Raw genomic sequence first — 21,982 nt, 5'->3', positions numbered from 1 at the left:
CATGTATAAATTGACAGGCGAATAAACCTGTATATTTAACCTGTATGTATGGGGTTTGTTGATTACTCATTTCAGTTACCATTATATGATAATTAGCTTATAGAACTTCCATAAACTGCCATCTAGTGCAGAATTATGGAGTATTTCTCTGTTTTTTAATGCTGGGAGAAAAAATAATTTGAGATATAATGATTTTCCTATGTTTTAAATACTGATATATTAAAAGTAAATAACTTCTATTTCTCTTTAACCTTTGTGTATATTTCCCATTCATATTGAGAAATTTTCTGAATAAGATCAGCAGTAATCTGCTGTAGACAAGAATCAGGAATCTTACAAAGAACTGAATAATAAGCTTCTGAATTGCTTGAGACTCATTCTTATTGTGAGAGAAAGCCAAAGACTTTCAGGGCTTCTATGTAAATAATTACTTTGATAGGGATAGTGGCTGTCCATGTAAATTTTATTCTTTCAGTGTCCTTCCTGGCTTCCCGCCCCCCCCCGGCTTTTGATTACCAGAAGGACAATGTCTTTAAGCATAATTCTTTATGGTGATAATAATTGTATCTAATATTTATATAGTGCTTACTGTCCTAAGTATTTTAACTTATTTAATCCTCTTACAACTTTGAGAAGTAATTGCTATTATTATATCCATTTGACAAAGAAGAAAACTGAAAACATAAAGCAGTTTGGTAGCTCTCCCCAAGTCATTCAGTAAGTCGTTGAGCCAGGATTCCAACTCAGAAAATCTCACTGAGTCCACGCTTAACCACAAAATACAAAACAGTTGTGCTGGAGAATACTATCTGGAACTTCTAAAAAGTCTTTTTTTGTCATAAGATTTTTAATAAGAAATTCACCTGAGGGAATTCTTAGTATAAAAGGTTATTTCAAGTTTAGAGAGTAGAATACTTATTTGACAGACAGAGATCACAAGTAGGCAGAGAGGCAGCCAGAGAGAGGGAGGAGGAAGCAGGCTCCCCACAGAGCAGAGAGCCTGATCCCAGGACCCCGGGATCATGACCTGAGCTGAAGGCAGAGGTTTTAACCCACTGAGCCACCCAGGCGCCCCGAGAGTAGTATACTTTTTTAAATGTGAAATTTACATATCATGAATTGCATAGATCTCAAATTTACAATCATAAAGAGGAATTCAGTGAGTTTTGACAAAGGTAGATGTCAGTATACCTCACACACCTCGGTCAAGATATATAGAACCTTTTCATCACCCCAAAAAGTCTTCTTGCTCCAGTCAGTCCCCACTCTGTCCCTAACCATTGCTCCAGTTTCTGTCTACATGGATTGTTTAGGTTCTTCTTGCAATCATACAGTATGTACTCTTTCTGTCAAGCTTGTTTCGCTCAATATATGCAAATAAAATCTTTCCAGAGTACTTTTTTTTTATTGTTTCTTTGGTCGTTTCATTTTTTCAGAGAGGGTCTATGTTTTACTCTATAAAGGAAACATTAACCTTTTTTTTAACCCCTGTTCTCCAGCTAGATAGTAATAGATCAGTTTATAAACTGCTTTCTTGTAGATAATAAAAACTACCTAATAGTAAAGAATTCATTTTAAGAACTCTGGTTGAAGATTAGACCATGTTAAAATCCTAATCTAGTTATTTTTTTAGGAAATATTTGAAATACATACCTAGGTTGTAGCAAAGACTTGCATCTTTCCATCTATTTTTAGTCTTTGTAAAACTTTCCTCTTTGGGTTTTCTGCTTGGCTGATTAAATATGAAGAACATTTTTCTCTCTCTTGAGAGGTCCAATCCCGAATATCCTGGAAGAGCTTTTCCTCTTAGCTGTAGAGTCTCAGTTGATTGTGAGACTTCGCTGTTTGCAGAATCCAGATTGTGACATGGAAGCATTTGATTGGTAAAGAAGCTTGTTAGAATAGTCCCTCTATCCTTAATTGATTCCACATGATAAAATACTTTGTTCTTTACTGCATTACAATGTCACAAAGTTACGAATCGACATTCTTATTCATATACCGGTTTATCGGAAGAAATTCAGGCCAGACTGACCATTACAATGGTTAGTTTTATGATCAAAGGCCATAACAACTGCCAGGTTTACCTGTAGGGTTAAGGTTCATTACTTTATCACACCTTTTTTATTTCCTCCTTCAAGTGATAAGAAAAGATGTCTTATTTCTTGACCAAAGAAAATTTTTTGTCATGACCAAAGAGTTCTTTGTTACTTTGAGATTTTAGAAGTTTGGAAGCATTATTTAATGATCATTCCATAGTGTTGACGATTCATAAGCTTAGGAAATATAGCCAAGTGTTTTAAATGTTTCTCATGTAGTCAGTTGTATGAAATTGGATTCAGGAAGAAGAGGAGTATCTTTTTTTTTTTTTTTTAAGATTTTATTTATTTATTTGACAGGCAGACATCACAAGTAGGCAGAGAGGCAGGCAGAGAGAGGAAGGGAAGCAGGCTCCCCGCTGTGCAGAGAGCCCGATGCGGAGCTCGATCCCAGGACCCTGGGATCATGACCTGAGCCGAAGGCAGCGGCTTAACCCACTGAGCCACCCAGGCGCCCCGAGGAATATCTTTTTTTTTTTAAGATTTTATTTATTTGACAGAGGGACAGCCAGAGAGGGAACACACGCAGGGGGCGTGGGAGAGGGGGAGCTCCTGCAGAACTGGGAGCTCTGTGTGGGCTCGACCCAGGGGTCAGACGCTTAACAACTGAGCCACCGGGGCGCCTAGGAGAGGAATATCTTGAAGGGAGTAAGAGACAGTTTTCCAGTCCTGTTTTGATTTTCAAATAATTGTATCTTTTTTCAGAAGTTACTTTCAAGTATATCTCTGTAAACGCTTTTTTATTAACGAGAACAGAAGAGAACACATAGATTAAAGTCACTAAAATTGCGAATTTCCTTATTTCTCAAAATTAAAAAAAAAGAATTGATTTCTAATTTAGTTTCATTGCGTGGACTATAGAGCGGAAGGAGAAGACAAAAAGGAAAGGTTGGATGAGCTACAAATTATAACCAGCCTCTGCTTTTATAAAAGTATTTACTGCTTGGGTACATTAGGAAATGTCCAGTGTTGGGTAACAGTGAGAGACTTAACATGAATAATTAGCAGAGAAATAAATAGTTAAGCTTTTCCTGGGCTCTGGTACAAAGTTCAGTATTATGCCCACAAGCCCTAGAGGAGTCTTAGCCAGCTCAGTTTGGGGGCGGGGGGGGTTTCAAGAAATGCAGTGCGAGCTCTTCCAGAACTGACTCTGTTGGCTTACTTATCTTTTATTTGTTACCAACTTCATCAATAAAAGTATATTTTTTTCCCTTGTAGATAAATAAAAATATTTTATTAACGGAATGCAATCTGTAGAGTTTGCTGGAGAGACAAATTATACAGAGATAAAACAACTAGGCTGTTCCAAGGCAATCATTAACAACTGAGTTACATGTACTGAACATGAGTACTAAGAACAATTCAGAGGTCTTTGACCCAGAAATGTCTGTCCTGGGACTATCCCATAGAACTAAAAGTACGAGTACATAAGCATAAAAGTACCAGGAAATAAGTACAAAAATGTTTATTATTACAGTGAAAAGCTGAAAATAGTATACATGCCCACCAGTATAGAAATGGACCAATAAGTTATGATACATCACCCTAAAAAATAGATGGAGACATCAAACAGAATGAATTGAAACTATGCAAGATGACTTGGTGGGAAGGATTTCTGTAATGTGTCACTGTAGTAGAAAAGCAAGATACAGAAGAATGTAGTATATCCCATGTCTATAAAACACGAGTGACCAAAAACCCCTAAATGCAGTATAGGAGTATTGAGAAAAATAGGAAAGGATACATGCTAGATTACAAGTGTGGATGAGGTGTTCATGTGGGTAGGAGGAGGGAAGGGAGGTGACGAATCAAATAGCAAAGGAAAAGGGGGAAAATATTTATTGAGAGAGTTCAGTGTGCTGTGATTACATTTATATACAACTATAGGATATATATATAAACAAAATGAAACAATTAACTTAAAAAATAATGCATAGGGACAAATCAACATGATCTGGGCTCATCAGGAAAGCCTTTTGAATGAGAGGTATCTAAAAACAAACAGGCACTGAGCCTGAAATCTTGGGAGTGGAATTGCTACAGAGGGAGAAGAGATTTTGGAAAAGTGACACACTGTAAATAAAGTAATAGGGAAAGAACAGATTGGACCTAGGGAAGACAAGAAGGAATTAATTTCAGAATAATTGGAGAAATGATAAGAAAAAAGTTGGCCAGATCACCAAAGACAATATATTATGTGATTTCATTCTATGAAATGTCTACAATAGACAAATCCATAGGGACAAAATAGATTAGTGGTTGCCAAGGGCTTGGGCAGATTGGGAGGAAAGGGGGAGTGACTACTCATGGGCAGGGATTTATTTTGGGAGTGATGAAATACTTTAAAATTGATTTTTGTAATGTTGTACAATTCTGTGAAAATACCAGAACTATTAAATTATACATTTAAATGGGTAGATTGTATGCTGTGTAAATATCTCAAGCTTTCTTTAAAAAGTTGTCCAGATAAATTGGAATCACCTGGTAGAGAGCATTAAAATCTACTTAAGAGTTGGAATTTGATCTAGTGGACAACAGAGAACCATTGTAGGTTATGTGTACGGAATGGACTGCCCATATTCTTTTATCCTCTTTTTCTCTTTATTTGGGATTTTAATTATGAGAGTATATAGTCATTGAAACAAAATTCAAATAATATTAAAAAGCATGTTAAAAAGGGGCACCTGGTGGCTCAGTTGGTTATGCATCCGACTCTTGATTTCAGCTGTCATGATCTCAGGTTTGTAAGATAGATCTCTGTGTTGGGCTCTGCACTGGGCCTGGAGCCTGCTTAAGATTCTCTGTCTCCCTCTCCCTATGCCCTCTGCACCCCCACTGGTGCATGTTCTCTCTAAATAAATAAAGCATGTTAAAAAAAAAAAAATCTTTGTCTTAACTCAGTCCCTGTAGATTGCCGCTATAAAATTTGGGATTTTTTTTTTTTTTCATTTTTTTTAAAGACTTTATTTATTTGAGAGAGAGTGAGCGCATACAGGCATGAGCAGGGGGAGGGGCAGAGGGAGAGGGAGAAGCAAACTCCTCGCTGAGCAAGGAACCTGGTGCAGGACTTGATCCTGAGACTCCAGGATCATAACGCAAAGACAGACACTTAACCAACTGAGCCATCCAGTCACCCCAGAAATTGGGGGGTTTTCCCCTAATTCTTTTTTTCTCTCTAATTCTTTTTTATTTATTTTTTTAAGATTTTATTTATTTATTTGACAGAGATCACAAGTAGGCAGAGAGGCATGCAGAGCTGGGGGGAAGCAGGCCCCCCACCAAGCAGAGAGCCTGATGTAGGGCTTGATCCCAGGACCCTGAGATCATGACCCGAGCCGAAGCCAGAGGCTTTAACCCAATGAGCCAACCAGGCGCCCCCTCTCTTTTTATTTTGTTTTTGTTTGTTTGTTTAATAATTGGGGCCATATTACCCATCTTGTACTGTAACATTTTCATGTAGCAGTATTTCATGGCTATCTTTCCATACTTGGATATGGAAACCAGCTACTACGGGAAATAATAATAGTAATCCACATAATGAAGTCAATGTAAAGATTAAATGAGTTGATATCTACAAGTAATTAGAATTGTACCAGACACATAAGAAACATTCAGTAAGCATTAGGTGGCATTTTACTATTAATATTGCTAAGTGTAGGCTGAAGGATATAGCTTTCATGAGTGTTTTTTTTAGTAGTTCTTTTGCTTTGCAACCTAAAGTAAAGGCACGCATAATTTCCATTGCCTAAGGGAAAAACCACCCAGTTACCACTGGGCTAGCAACCAGGCAGTCTGCTGGCTACTAATATTGAGAACTAACAAGTTAACATTTCATAACACAGGTTCCCAGTGTGAGTTTTGGGAGTGGGCTTAAGTGAATCAGAGACCCTTGAAATTTTATGTCAGAAATTTGTGTGTGCCTATGTGCAGTTTAGTGAAAAATGAATCTGTAGCTTTTATTTATTTTTTTTTAAAGATTATTTATTTGAGAGAGAGCACGCCTGCTCAAGCAAAGGGCAGGGCGGAGGGAGAGGGAGAGAAGCAGACTACCTGCTGAGCATGGAGTCCTACCCAAGGCTTCATCTCATGACCCTGAGATCATGACCTAAACCAAAATCAAGATCATAAGTCTAACCGACTGAGCCACCCAGGTACCCCTGAATTCATAGCTTCTAAACATTCTCTAAGGAATCTTCATTCCTTAAGAACTACATGCTTTATCAAGTTTGCTTCTCATGACAGCCCCAAGAGGTAAATAATACTATCAAGTGTTTCAAAAATATAAAGATGGCCCCACTTGGAAAATACAAAGATTTTCCCTCAGGGAAGGAACATCAAGTATGTTACCCAGCTCTATTGTTAATACAAAGTAGAGAGTGAAAAGTCCTATTAGAAGGGTAGTATTATGCATTGGAAATTCAGAAGGAGAAATTTATTTTATCTCTTGAAATTGGGGAAAGCTCTTTGACCTTAAACTCTATTATGTTAAAAACTATACATCATTTAACAAATATTTATCAAATGCCCATTATATTCCAGTTCTTATTCTAGGCTCTGGGAATATAACATTAAATAAACAAAAATCTATGTCCTCATAGAGCTTACATTCTTTCAAGAAAATCATACACAGGTAATATCATCCTTCTCACCTTTTATATTGATACTTCACGTCAACCTTAATTATATGTGTAACAATGCCTTCCGTATAATAATGTTCAATAAATATTTGATTGAATGAATAAAAGAATGAAAGAGCTCTTAAGGGGTCATGATCCCAATTTTCCAGCAGGACCACATTTAACTGTCATTTCTTCCAGCCTTTTTGCAGTGGAATAGAAAAGTTGAAACCTGGGTCGTCATCTTAATTCCCCATGTGCTATCAGGAGATTTGACATATTGAAGAAATGAACTTTGGTGTCTCCATCTAATATTAAGCTACCTTAAAAGTCTTTAGCACTATATAAATGCAAAGTATCACTGTTATTTGTTATTTCTAGGAGAGGTGACGCCAGGACTATCTCAAGTGGAGTATGCACTTCGCAGGCACAAACTAATGTCTCTGATCCACAAGGAAACACAAGGGCAGAGTGGGACAGACCAGACAGTGGTTCTGCTGTCCAACCCTACATACTACATGAGCAATGATATCCCCTATACTTTCCACCAAGACAACAATTTCCTGTACCTGTGTGGATTCCAAGAGCCCGATAGCATTCTTGTTCTTCAAAGCCTCCCTGGCAAGCAGTTACCAGCACATAAGGCCATGCTTTTTGTGCCTCGGAGAGACCCTAGTCGAGAACTTTGGGATGGCCCACGATCTGGCACCGATGGAGCAATAGCTTTAACGGGAGTGGATGAAGCCTATACAATGGAAGAATTTCAACATCTAGTACCAAAATTGAAAGGTAACAAATGGGACCAGAAGTCAAATCACAGGCCAGATTTGGGATTAAGACCTTTCTTGCCTATTTAGATAAAGTTCTTAATTTTCTAAAATGATTATCATAGTAGCATTTCCTTGAGCACCATGAAAGGATCATATATCTTTCCCATAACACTTGAAGTGGAGAATGAGCATGGGTCACTCTTCAAGATTACTGACCAGTCCATTGACCTCTGACCACCAATGATTATTCTGCCAACTCTTCAAAAGGAAGCAGTATTCTCAAAGAATGATCAATGCATCACCAGCATCAGAATTACCTGGTGACACATATTACAATTACAAATACATAATAGACCATTGGAAATGTAAAGTCTTAGGCCCCCACTCCATAACTGCTAGATCAGAATTTGACTTTAAATAGGATTCTTAGGTAATTCTTATAGTACACAATTGAGTCCACACTCCTCAAAATAGTCATTTTCTCTACATTTATTCTGGTAAAATTATAATCACTCATGTTTTAGGATCCCTTTTCAGGAACTTTTCAGAACCTACACTACATGATAAACTGTCTCTAGTGATTCTTGTAAATCTACAGCTCTGGGAAGCATTTTATTTTTTGAAGTGTCCCAAGTCACTTAGAGCCAAATTTGGTAAATAGATAGCTGATCAAGTTGGAAGGTACTAATTTTAGGCAAAATACGTATGGTTGTAAAATTATAGTCTGATTTTCTTATATGGGTTATAAACCATTTCTGAAGTCTGTTTCTAAAAGAGAATTCCAAAATTGTTTCCAATGATCATGGAATTTATTGGACTTGTTTCCTGCAAAGACTCCTTTGAAAGAATGTACTCATTTGAATATGCAAGTTCTAATATGTTTGAATTGTTTTCATTGCTTTATGCAAGTTTTCTCTATTTTACAGAGATAATTACTCAGCTGAATTCATAGAACTTTTTATATCTTCAAAGTCTTCATAAATGTAGGACACAGAACCATTTTCTTTTTAGCTTTATTTTTTTAATTAGTTGCTAGCTGTCTTATTCAAAAGTGTGAATTTCATCAACCCAGTATGCTAAATAAAACCTTACACCAAGTGTATTTCTCAAAAGTATTTCTCATTCATTTTTAATGTTAGTAGTTTACTAGATAAAAGTAGTAGGCAAAGGAAAAGATTCATGAAATGATATTAATTTAAAAGTACAAAAACCAAAAAAAGTTGGGCTCTGATTTCATATACTAAGAACAGGTAGTAGAAGTGGTTTTACTGTTTTAAAAGTACAGTTAAATTTCTATTAATAAGATTAGCATTTGACCTGTAATATATACTTAAAACCATTTTTATTTTAAAATGAAAATATTCAGGAGGTTGTGTTATTAGTATGTAACCAATCAAAATTTTTAGGATTTTCCCCCTCTTCTGTCCCAAATACTTTATATAAAACATACAACCCTTCAGACTTCAGTTGTTGGGAATAGTGCTGTTAGGCCACATCAGGAACAAAGGAAAGGATGAATGGAGACCAGGTGTAAGTGATTCTCAGCGTGAATCCTCACATCTTATATCTCAGGCCCATATAGACCAGTTCCTTGGGTCTCTAGAATTAGGAGAATGTGGTTGTTAAATGGGAATATATGACAGATGGGAAAGGCAAGGCTTCTAGTTAAGTGTGGGTTAGCATACATTATCCACTAGAGTGTTTGCATAGCCATGTAGTATTGCTTCTAAATGAGATGAGAACCTCCTTTCACTAACACTGAGATTGCAAAGAAAGAGAATACTTTTAACCAGGAGGTCAAGATCTGTGTATTTTTTTTCTGTCCTCTTACGTTCAGTTATTCACTAGTGCCTCTAGCTCAGTTGTGGAGTTCTTTAAATTTTAATAAATAATGAATGAAATCAAAGCTGGAGAAAAAGCTTTAGCCCTATCTACCATCTTTATAAGGAACTCTGAAGTTTGCGGGCAGAAAAGCTGTATATTTGATGTCAGAATATCTTGCCATTTGCAGGGAATTAGCCTTTCCAATGATACGTAATCACCCTTCAGTTGCTTCAGTCCTGAGAGAGTTTTTGCTAAACACTTGGAAGTTATATGTCACAGCTTTTGTAATTTTCACTCTTGTTCATGACCATTGGTATTTCTTGTTGCTGTTAGTTTTATTTTAAATATTTTTTTTGCTGCTCATTTTAAGATGAGACAAATATGGTCTGGTATGACTGGATGAGGCCCTCTCATGCACAGCTTCACTCTGACTACATGCAGCATCTGACTGAGGTCAAAGCCAGGAGCAAGAATAAGGTTCGAGCTGTCCAGCAGCTGGTACAGCGCCTCCGGCTGATCAAATCTCCTGCAGAAATTGAGAGAATGCAGATTGCTGGGAAGCTAACATCACAGGTATGGTTCCTATTGAAAAAGTTTTTCCAAATTAAAAAATCTAAGTTCTTATGTTTTGGTGGGTACTTTGAGGTGCCCAGTGCAGTAATCTTATAGTAGATGAGCATCTACCTTCTTCATTAATGTTTAATGAACATGTCTAGAGACTTGCTCAGTACCTCACGAGGCAAGATTAATCTGCCTTCTTGGATCTTTCACCCATGATCTTAGTTATTTCTCCTTAGAACAACATAAATTAAGTCGTTGTATTTCCTTTCCTTATAATAACTACAGTAATAGTGGCAGTTAAACACAGTTTGATTGCTAAGGAAGACCTGGGACCCAAAATGACAGTGCTTGCAAAGCTAAAATACAATTTATTATAGGAAAGGGGTATAGTACAGCAACAGCATTAAAGTAAGAGTACCTGTCATAGTCAGTGGCTGTCTCACAGAAGGGTCCAGAGAAGCCAGGGGCAGGCTCCTGTCGACGTGCAGGTCTTCAGTAAGGGTGGGGCAGAATGCATTTTCCTCTCATGGATAAGAAACCACAGATGTACACACAGAACACCTTGGAACCAGGGAACCTGAAATGGAATCTCAATTAGGGATTTTTGTGGTTTTGGTCATATTGGCCTATACCTGCTGTACAATAGCAAAGCCCTTCAGAGAGCCCAAAGAGAGACCAAGTACAAACCATTAATCTCACTGTTATCAGTATTCAGAAGCTGGTACAAACCAAATTCCTTGTAATACTTTTCATTAATTGTGGTGAAATATATATAACATAACATTTGCACTTTAGCCATTTTTAAGTGTACAGTTCAGTGACATCCTTGTCATGCCATCACCCCTACAATATATCTCCAGAACTTTTTTATGATTCCATGTTGAAACTCTCTACCCATTAGACAATAACTTCCCATTTTTCCTTCCCTCTAGCCTCTGGTGACAACCGTATTATTTTCTGAGTCTATAATTTGACTACTTTACACACCTCATATAAGTGGAGTCATACAATATTTGTTAGTTTATTTCTGATTTATTTCATCAAGCAAAATATTTCCAAGATTTAACTATGCTGTGGTATATATCAGAAATTCTCTTCTTTTTTTTTTTTTAAGATTTTATTTGTTTATTTGACAGAGAGAGACACAGCGAGAGAGGGAACACAGGCAGGGGAAGTGAGAGAGGGAGAAAGCAGCCTCCCCACTGAGCAGGGAGCCCGATGCGGGGCTCTATCCCAGGACCCTGAGATCATGACCCGAGCTGAAGGCAGATGCTTAACAACTGAGCCACCCAGGCACCTCTGAATTTTAAGAGGTGAATACCTACTTTTTAAGACTGAATAGTATGCCATTTTATGTATATGCAGCATTTTATTTATCTGTTCCTGTGTTGATGGACATTTGGGTTTTTTCTGTCTTTAGGAATTGTGAATAATTCTGCTATGCACATTCTGCTTTTCAAACCCCTACTTTCATTTCTTTTGCATATACACCTCAGAAGTAGATCTAATAGATGAAATGGTCATTGTGTGTTCAGTATTGTGAGGAACCACCATACTAGATTTCCTAGTACCTGTACCATTTTAGATTCCCACTAGCAATGGACAGGGTTCCATTTTTTCATATCCATGCCAACACTTGTTTTCTGTTTTTTGAAAATAGCCATTCTAGTGTATGAAAGAGTATCTGACTGTGGTTTTGATTTGCATTTTCCTAACGGTTAGTGATGTTGAGCATCTTTTCATGTGTTTATTGCCATCACAATACTTTTAATGAGTGTATTTCATGCTATGTCTCTACCAGAGTCAGTGCCATGCAGGAATTTAGCAAAACAACTCAAGTTCATTTCAGGAATTAACCCACAGTAATATCTACACCCAACGTGGAACTTGAACTCACAACCCTGAGACCAGGCCCCTCATGCTCTACTGACTGAGCCAGGCGGGTGTCCCTATGATCTACTGTAGGAGGCACTCTTAGTCCTGTTTAAAATTTGTCCAGTACTGGGGCATGATCTCATATCCCTGATAATAGGACCTGAGCTGAAATCAAGACTTGGTTGCTTAACCAACTGACCCACCACCCAGGCGCCCCTTTGTAGGTCTTTTTCAGCAGTATGTCTTTCCTATTAAAAACAAATATGCCAGGGCACCTGGGTGGCTCACTTGATTAAGCACCTGCTTCCGGCTCCGGTCATGATCCCGGGGTCCTGGAATCGAGCCCCGTGTCAGGCTCCCTGCTCAGCAGGAGCCTACTTCTCCCTCTCTCTCTGCCCATCCTCCACTCATGCTCACTCTCTCAAATAAATAAAATCTTTAAAACTAACAATAACAGCAAATATGCCTGGGTGGCACAGCCTGTTCAGCATTTGACTCTTCGTTTCAGCTAGGGTCCTGATCTCATGGGTTTTTGGATCAAGTTCTGTGCTCCACGGAGAGTCTGCTTAAGGGATTCTTTCCCTCTGCTGCCCTTACCCTCCCCCCCCCCCCCCCCCCCCCCCCCCCCCCCCCCCGGGGCCCCTGGCGTCTCCAAAAAAAAAAAAAAAAATTTAAAAAAAAAAAAAAAACCTGCCTGACCAAATACTCCTAAGCAGCTTTTTATTTAAAGATTTTATTTATTTGACAGAGATCACAAGTAGGCAGAGAGAGAGGAGGAAGCAGGCTCTTTGCTGAGCAGAGAGCCCGATGTGGGGCTCAATCCCAGGACCCCAGGGAAGCAGAGGCTTTAACCTACTGAGCCACCCAGGCACCCCTCCTAAGCAGCTTCTAGTTCCACTAATGCTCTCGTATTTCAAATGGGCCAACAGCAGCCGTGTTGTCATTGAGTACTAACTGCCTTTATACAATTAGGAAATACATTTGGTCCTTCAAAAATGTTAATTCCCCCAGGCTTAGATCATATGAATAGTAATCACTCCTAATAGTGGTTTGAGTGTTTCATAGCACTTCCCATAACCAAACAAATTTCATAGTTCTCAGGAATGTGGGCCCACCAAGTTATACCTACTTCTTACCCTTTATCAGTGATCCAGGTGTCCCCATTGGTCCTTGCCCTTTTGCCTGTTTACCAAAGATAACAGGGCAAATAGCTATTTTTATACATAATATTTTGGCAAAAGGGTTATGCATTAGATAACATTCTATCACCATATTCTGGTATGTTTTTATTTATTAAGATTTTATTTATTTGAGAGAGAGAGAGCATGAGCCATGGTGGGGTGTTGGGAGAGGGAGAAAGAGACAGGAGGCCCCACTCGGGGCCCGATCTCAGGACCCTGAGATCATGACGGGAGCCAAAGACAGAGGCTTCACCAACTGAGCCACCCACACACCCTTCTGGCATCTTTTTTAAACCATCATCATGATTAGTGCCACATGATGTTCTTTTAGATTATTAGGCAATGTTTTTCAAATTCAGCCCACTAAACATTTTACAACACAGGTTGATTCCCAGCACAGCTCCTCTATAATAGATCCGTCCTGTGAAATGAGAATGAAAAAGCATTTGCATTGTTGACAGAGCTCCCATTTATTTCTTCATCCGTTTTGAGGATATATGTCACCCTGGGAAGTATATTTGTTAGGATAGTTATTGTTCAGCTCAAAAAGAGCCAAAAAGGCTCTTCAGAAAAGGAGACTCTGTCAGAGTCCTTTGCCCCAACAGGCTTCTAAATCAAAGCTAAGAGAAAATATTACTTTCTTGCTTTAAGCATCTCTTTAGGCACCAAAATTATGTTAGATTTTCCCTTTCGTGGCACTCATTTATTGGCTCCCTTCCCCTCAGCAACAATCTGGCCTTTCTTCGTTCTTTCATCACTAATTTTAACCCACACCTTTCCCCCTGAAGTAGAATTTTCTGGTTAGTCCATTTCTAGTAGTAGAGGGGACAGATTGGGTAAGTACAGAAAAATGGGATTGTACCATTGGCAACTAATGCAGTTTTTTTTTGAGCTTCAGTGGAGCCCAGTGGTCTGTGTCATTGTTTTGTGCATTGCTGCCTGACTTGAGTTCCTCCACGTCCCATTTCTTTCATGGACCTTCATTGCCATGTCAAGAGAACTTACTAGGCCATCAATTTATTGATTGCAGTTACCTTCAAACCCTGGCATTGGGTTTCTTTGGTAAATATCGTTATGGCCTGCTTTGATTTGCCCTCAGAATTTAAATAGAGGGGCACCTGGGCAGTTCAGTCAGTTAAGCTTCTGCCTTCGGCTCAGGTCATGATCCCAGGATCCTGGGATCAATTCCCACATCGGTCTCCCTGATCAGGGGAAAGTCTACTTCTCCCTCTGCCCCTCCCCACCCCACTCATGTACTCTCTCTTTCTCACTTTCACCCACTTTCTTGCAAATAAATAAAATCTTAACAACAACAAAAATTTTTTTTCATAGAGATTTCCAGAGAGCAGCGCCCTCCCATGTGGGGCTCTTTTACTCTCCAGTTATTTATGGCCCATTTGTTAGACCAATCGCAAGGCAATTGGCAACAGCCTAGGATCAGTATTTGCCCAAATAGCAGGACTTTTATTTGTATCTAGTTCTATCACAGGTAAGAACACAGCATATAATTCAGCTCAGTGGACTGACTTGTTATTACCCTCTTCCGTGAGGATTTTACCTTCTGCTGGACTCAGAGCACCTGCTTTCTGTACAGAATTACTCTCAATTCTGAAACTACCATCTGTGAACCAGACCAATTACCTGGCATCCTTGGTCAGTGGATGAAACAAGAGAAGGAAAAGAAGGCTCATAGGAAAGGAAAGGAAAAAAGGCTCATAAATATGAGTCTGTCCCGCCCCCTGGTATCATGCTTTGTATAGTGCATTTCCATTTCATGATAAGACTTTTTTGGGCATCGCCCTTCTTACTGTAATGTTTTTCTGACATCAGCAGTGATATGATATGTATTTCAGGTCTTAATTTGCTCTTATAAGTCTTTTTGTTATTGGGGCAAACTCAGCAAATGTCCCAAAATAAATGAGCAACTGTCTTTCAAAAGACATAGAGTGGAAAGCAACATCAAAATGCCTTAATGTCAAAGCCAAGGGTCATCTTGGAGTAGTGATTATGGCTTTTGCTGGAAATTCCAGTTGGGATGAGTGCAGTGGCCGACATTTCCTGATATCATTTCAGTGTGAGGATCATATGGTCCTAGCATAATAGCTTAAGCCGTAGCCTTCTGCAGTTCTAAGAAGGCTTTTTTTGTTAAGGGCCCTAATCAAATAAGGCCTTTTTCATTGTAATTTTATGAATTGGGGCCAACAACATCCCTAAGTGAAGTATGGTTTCTCTAAAAACCAAATAGGCGGGGCGCCTGGGTGGCTCAGTGGGTTAAAGCCTCTGCCTTTGGCTCGGGTCATGATTCCAGGGTCCTGGGATCAAGCCCCGCATCCGGCTCTCTGCTCAGCAGGGAGCCTGCTTCCTCTTCTCTCTCTGCCTGCCTCTCTGCCTACTTGTGATCTCTGTCAAATAAATAAATAAAATCTTAAAAAATAAATACATAAATAAATGATTTTTTTTAAAAACCCAAATAGGCGCAGTAGGTGTTGTTGAACCTCTTTGATGTGAGGGTCAGGAACTGATAACACTTTATTCCTAGTGGTCTGTGATATGTCACAGATTGCTCCAACCCATGTAATCTCCCCAAATTCCATAGTCTTTGTGCAGCCCTATATTTCTAGCAAGGTTAGTCAGTCAGTTATATGGTTTATGACCTTAGAAAAGTCGCTTTTAACTTGATCTGGAGTTTCAGGTGAAAATAATAATTCTGGGGTGCCTGGGTGGCTCAGTCACTTAAGCCTCTGACTCTTGATCTCAGCCCAGGTCTTGATCTCCTGGGCGTGAATTCAGCCCTCACACTGGGCTCCACATTTGGCATGGAGCCTATTTTAAAAACTAAATAAAATAAAAGGGAAAATAAAAAGAAATTAATAATATCATCAATATATTGTATTGTCCAGCTAAATTAGATCTCAGTCCTGCCTCATCAGATTGTGACAATATTCAGAAGAGTTAATATTTTTGAGGTAATACTGTATGTTGTAAACCAGTCCATATGAATGCAAATTGTTGTTGGCTCTCACTGGTAATTGTTAACAAAAAAATGGCATTAGCCAGATCAATAGAGAATACTGATCACCTTTAGCTTGTATGAGTTGAATGGTCCAGACTGTACTGGAGACAGCTGAGGCTCTAAAGGGTATGGCTTTATGGAGCCTCCTGTAGTCCACTGTCCATGACCTGATTCATCAGTCTTCCTCATTGGCCTATTTCAGTTAGTTTATGGACACTAATATACTTGTATCTGACATTTCTTCATTTAGGATAGTAATTTCTTACTGCCTTCAAAGTATCCACTAATGTTTCAAATTTACTAGTTGAATTGGCGTAGGTTAATTTTAAAGGCTCCCAGGTTGCATGTCTGATGAATGCTAGATGAAGGGAGGATCCAAGTTATTCCTTTTTTCTTATTACCCAGTACGGGGAGGAATTTTTACTCAAACATGATATTCATGTCAATTATATAGTCAGGGACACATCACAGTATCCTCTTTTTAATCATACATTTCAGCTTTTTAAAAAAAAAAGATTATTCTTTTTTAAAGATTTTTATTTATTTGACAGCAAGAGAGCACAAGCAGGCAGAGCAGCAGAGAGAGAGGGAGAAGCAGGCTCCCCACTGAGCAGGGAGCCCGATGTGGGGCTCGATCCCAGGACCCTGGGATCATGACCTGAGCCCAAGCAGTCGTTTAACCAACTGAGCCACCCAAGCACCCCATACATTCCAGCTTTCAAACAGACTTTAATTTTTATTCTTTTCACAGTAGCATCCCTACATTGCCTTGAGTTAATTCTGTCATCCCTAAGGGGTTCATTTGCAGCCCCAGGCTAGTGCTGCATAATGTGTTCCATATTCAGTAGATCTAAAAGAGTTTTTTCTCTACTTCCAGCCATTCAATCACCCATTTGTTAAAATGTCTTGAGTTCCCTGCCAGAGATGACCTGGCATGATATAAAGCAGAGCAATCTTCTTTTTCCATTATTATCTTTATATTAAAAGCCAGTATTTTTACATCTGATGATAGTGGCTCATTGGAATGTTTTTCTTTCTAAAATTCCTCTAAACTCTGATAAATTGAGTGTGACTGCCTTGGGATTTTTATACCCTGGGAATTTTGAGGCAGTTGCCTTTTCTCTGCCTTACTGTAAAATTATCAAAGCCTGGCACTCTTCAGTTTCTGCCTTTTTATTTCATTTTCAATTAAACATAAAAAACTGAATTGTTTCAGGATCTGAATTGTTGCCCCTTTCTTATTTTCTTTCCATTTGTTGTATTTTTTTATCTAAAATTTATATAACATAAAATGTAATATTTTAACCATTTCTAAGTGTACAACTCTGTGGCATTAAGTACATTCGCACTGTTGTGCAACCAGCACCATTATCTATTTCCAGAACTTTTTCATCATCCTACATAGAAACTCTGTAACCATTAGACAATAACTCACATTTCCCCTCCCTCCAGCCTCTAGTAACCTCAAGCCTACTGTGAACTTGCCTAGTAGAATCATACAACATTTATCAGTTTTTTCTTATGTTGCCTATGCTTTTGGTGTTATATCAGAAAAAAATTATTGCCAAACCTAGGTCATGATGCTTTCCCCCTATGTTTTCCTCTAAGAGTTTTATAGTTTTAGCTCTTATGTTTTGGTCTTTGATCCATTTTTTTAGTTAATTTTTGTATGTGTTTCTTAGCAGAAACATATGGGTAAATCTTCATGACCTTGGATTTGGCAGTGGATTCTTAGATATGGCACCCAAAGCAGTAGTAACAACAACAAAAATAGATAAATTGGACTTGATCAAAATTAAAAACTTTTGTGCATCAAAAGACATTATCAGGGGAGTAAAAAGATAACTTATAAACAAGAGAAATATTTGTAAGTCTATATTTGATAACATTCTAATATCCAGAATACATAAAGAACTTCTACTCAACAACAAAAAAGACAAGGGCCCAATTTTATTTTTTTGCATGTCCTCTTTCTTACTGGATTTTATTTCTCCTGTGAAGTGCTAAACTCATTATCTTTTTATTATCCATAGGAGGAAGTTGAGATTAAAGATCTGAAACTGTCTTTTACATCCTCCTGGGGTCCAACAACAAAGTCATATATGAAATCCTTTATTGCAGTGTCAGTCATAACCTAAGTAAGGAGCTTCCCATCAGGGTGTTCATTTCCTTCATCAGATAACCAGGGCAGTACTATTCTACATCCACAGCCTCCATGCAGCTTCAGGAGGCAGTGGCCATTTATATAACAAGGGAGAGGCAGGGCAATTGCCCTTCTATACTGGACCCCTCCCTTAATCCATTCTAGTAATCTAGGGATTGTCCTGTGAACTACAGTGAGCCCTAAAATTTCCCTACTCTCATTAGTGTTTAAAGCCAGAGATACTGCTCCCCGATAAAAAATTCTCAGGAGCCATTTTTTAAAAGAATTAATCAAATTGTTGTATCTAAAACTGCAAAATGGCTTATTTCCTTCACTGAATAATCCTTTTCATGATATTTTGTCCTCCATCATCAGTTTGCCCTGCTTGAATTAGTTGCAGTGTGTCTCACAGCTGATTTATCTTAAAAAAAAAAGGAAAGAAAAGAAAAGAAAAGAAAAAACAATTTTTTTAAGTGGCCTGGGTTCCTTTGGTTGGAGCTCCACCTGCCGGCCACAAAGGTGAAACTCTTCTGCAGAGTCAGCTTGCTTTCAGCAAAGCAGCAAACACCACTGAGTTTTGGTGTTTTTTTTTTTTTAAGATTTTTATTTATTTATTTGACAGACGGAGATCACAAGTAGGAAGAGAAGCAGGCAGAGAGAGAGGAGAAAGCAGGCTCCCCGCCAAGTAGAGAGCCTGATGCGGGGCTCGATCCCAGGACCCTGGGATCATGACCTGAGCTGAAGGAAGAGGCTTTAACCCACTGAGCCACCCAGGCGCCCCCACCACTGAGTTTTTAATGGAACTGCCATTGATTTGCTTTTCCCTTCCAGTCTATTTTGCTAACTGCTAAAATTCGGGTTTTGTTATTTCCTGATTCTACTGATTTCAAAGCCAGTGCTCATTCAAACCAGGGATGGCTTGGCAGTTACCCAAGCTCATAGTAGCATTTTCATCCTCTTTATCAGAATCATTCTTTTCCTTTCATAAATAATGCTTTAACATGTATTTAATTAAGAATAATTCAGATAGGGGCACCTGGGTGGCTCAGTGGGTTAAAGCCTCTGCCTTCGGCTCGGGTCATGATCCTGGTATCCTGGGATCGAGCCCTGCATCAGGCTCTCTGCTCAGCAGGGAGCCTGCTTCCTCCTCTCTCTGTCTGCCTCTCTGCCTACTTGTGATCTCTGTCTGTCAAATAAATAAATAAAATCTTTGGGAAAAAAAAAAGAATAATTCAGATATGCTAGAACAACTGGATATCTACATGCAAAAGAATGATCCCTACCTCACACCATATATAAAAAATTCACTCAAAATGGCTCAAAGACCTAAACTTAAGAGCTTAGCAGAAACATAGAGGTGAATCTTCATGACCTTGAATTTGGCAATGGCTTCTTAGATATGACACCAAAATAAGCAACACAAGAAAAACAGATAAATTCAACTTCATCAAAATTAAAAACTGTGCATCAATCAAGCAACACTATCAAAAAAGTGAAAAGACAGCCTATAGAATAGGAGAAAATATTTGCAAGCAATATATACAATAAAGGTCTATCTAGTATCCAGAATATGTAAAGAACTCCTGCAACTAAAAAAAAAAAAAAAGGCAACCCAGTTTTTAAAATGGGTAGAGAGGGGTGCCTGGGTGGCTTATTTGGTTAAGCCACTCTCTCCAGCTTGGTTCATGATCCCAGAGTCCTGTGTTTGAGTCCCATATCAGGGTTCCCCTGCTCTGCAGGGAGCCTGCTTCTCCCTCCCGCTCCCCCTCTTTGTGCTCTCTCTTCCTCTCTCTCTGTCAAATAAATAAAATCTTGTAAAAAAAAATCGGTAGAGGGGTGCCTTGGTGGCTGTCAGTTAAGTGTCTGCCTTCAGCTCAGGTCATGATCCTGGGGTCCTGGGATTGAGCCCCAAGTCAGGCTCCCTGGTGATTGGGGAGCCTGCTTCTCCCTCTCCCTCTCCCTTTGTCCCTCCCCACCAGTCGTGCTCACTCTCTCTCCCCACACCAAATAAATAATAAATAAATAATCTTTTTAAAAAATGGGCAAAGGACTTAAATAGGCATTTCCCCAAAAATGATACACGGATGACCAATAAGCACATGAAGAGATGCTTTATATCATTTACTGTTAGGAAAATGCGAATCAAAACCAAAATGGGATACCACTTCATACCCAGTAAGATGACTACAATTTAAAAGCAAAAGACACAGGAGGGGAAGAAGTTGGTGGAATAGGAGAATCCTAGGTTCACTTCATCCCACAAATAAAACTAGATAACTGTCAAATCATCCTAAGTTTCCCAGAAATTGATCTGAAGACTGGCAGGACAAACTTTACAACTAAAAGTAGGGAAGAAGCCACATGGAAGTAGGTAAGAAGTGCAGAAACATGGTTTGGGAAATAATCGGATTGTGGCCACTGTGGTGGGGAGGGAGCCACAGTCCCAGTGAAGGGCAAAGACGCAAACAGCACACAAGGGAGCACATGGGGAAAACAAATCCCCATAAGAGTTGGCTTGGAAAGCGGGATGGCCCAAATTTTAGGAGTTCTTGGAACCAGCAGGGCTTAAAGCCTGGAGCTTGAAAGGTTAGCATACTTGGCTCTGGAAGAGCTCTGAGGACTTTAGAGCTGTTCTTGGAGAGAAGGCAGGGCAAATAGCCTGCGGACATACAGCATGGAAAGAGCTATCTGAAGAGCATCTGGGGCACACACTGTGAGTGGGGGGGTTGGTTGCTCATCTCAGAGCATGTCCCAGAGAGGCAGCAGTCATGGAGAAAGCCCTGTGGGAATAAAGGAACTGGCAGGTTCCATTTCTCTCCTCCACCCTTCAGCATAAGTACAGGGCCACCTATGAGAATCAGCACAGCATCAGCACTTGCTACCCACCTTGCTTACACCAAGCCCCACCTCCAGTGCTCTAATGGAACTGCCCTTCCCACTCAACACTCCCTCAATCCCAGCTCATGGGGCACCGTCCCCCAGAAGACTGACCCAAACCCCTGCCAACACCGTGTCTCCCAGCCTGGGAGTTTTATAAGGCCTCAGTTCCAGTGGCAACAGCAACAGGTCTCATTTCACAAGCAAACCAGAGCATACCTCGTTGAAATCCACCACATTCAGGCCAGGGACCAGACACTGCTCACAACAGGCAGAGGGAGCCCCTGAAGACAACTGGCCTAAAGGATAAAGCAGCCAGGACACAACAACTGGGTGCAAGCACCACACATTGGAGTTACTCCCAGAAGCACCAGGCCCTGCAACACTGCATTACAGGGCAATACAGGTCGTCGTCTTCAAAAAACCATGACCCTCAAGAACAGGAGCTGTACCTGACTCTCCTAACATACAGAAACAGGTACAGAGACTTAGACAAAATGAAATGGCAGAGGAATTTGCCCCAAATGAAGGAACAGGACAAGGCCATGGCCAGGGAGCTATAAACAAAACAAATATAACTAACATGCCTTATGGAGAATTTAAAGCAATGAACATAAGGTTACTCACTGGACTTGAGAAAAGAATGGAGTGCATCAGTGAGACTGTTAACCCAGAGATAAGGAATAATATAGCAGAGATAAAGGGCTCAGTAAACAAAATGAGAAACCTGCTTGATGGAATGAACAGCAGGCCGGAAGAAACAGAAATCTGAACCTGGAAGATAAAGTAATGGAAAGTAATCAAGATAAACAAAAGGGAGAAAAAAAGAATTATGCAAAATGAGAATAGACTTAGGGAACTCAGTGACTCCATCAAACATAACAACATTCATATTATAGGAGTCCCAGAAAAAGAAGAGAGAGAAAAAGGGACAGAGAATTTATTTGAAGAAATAATAGGTGAAAACTTCCCTAATATAGGAAAAGAAACCTCCAGATCCAGGAGGCACAGAAAATCAACAAA

At 39.3% G+C, this 21,982-nt stretch overlaps 1 protein-coding gene across 3 annotated transcripts in view; it reads left to right on the top strand.

The window, feature by feature from the left end:
- The window catches only part of XPNPEP3 (X-prolyl aminopeptidase 3), a 74,534-nt gene that overhangs the window by 21,487 nt on the left and 31,065 nt on the right, over positions 1-21,982 (top strand). For all 3 annotated transcript variants that reach the window (XM_032882920.1, XM_032882921.1, XM_032882922.1), the window contains exons 3-4: positions 7,097-7,504; positions 9,680-9,882. In XM_032882920.1, the coding sequence (XP_032738811.1) occupies positions 7,097-7,504; positions 9,680-9,882 (611 nt within the window). The remainder of the gene's footprint in view (positions 1-7,096; positions 7,505-9,679; positions 9,883-21,982) is intronic.

This window comes from Lontra canadensis, unplaced genomic scaffold (assembly GCF_010015895.1).
Source record: "Lontra canadensis isolate GAN:19392208 unplaced genomic scaffold, GSC_riverotter_1.0 scaffold84, whole genome shotgun sequence".
In the NCBI taxonomy this organism is placed as follows: domain Eukaryota; kingdom Metazoa; phylum Chordata; class Mammalia; order Carnivora; family Mustelidae; genus Lontra; species Lontra canadensis.
Note: the sequence above shows the minus strand (reverse complement) of the source record. Positions and strands in the feature narration are given on the sequence as shown.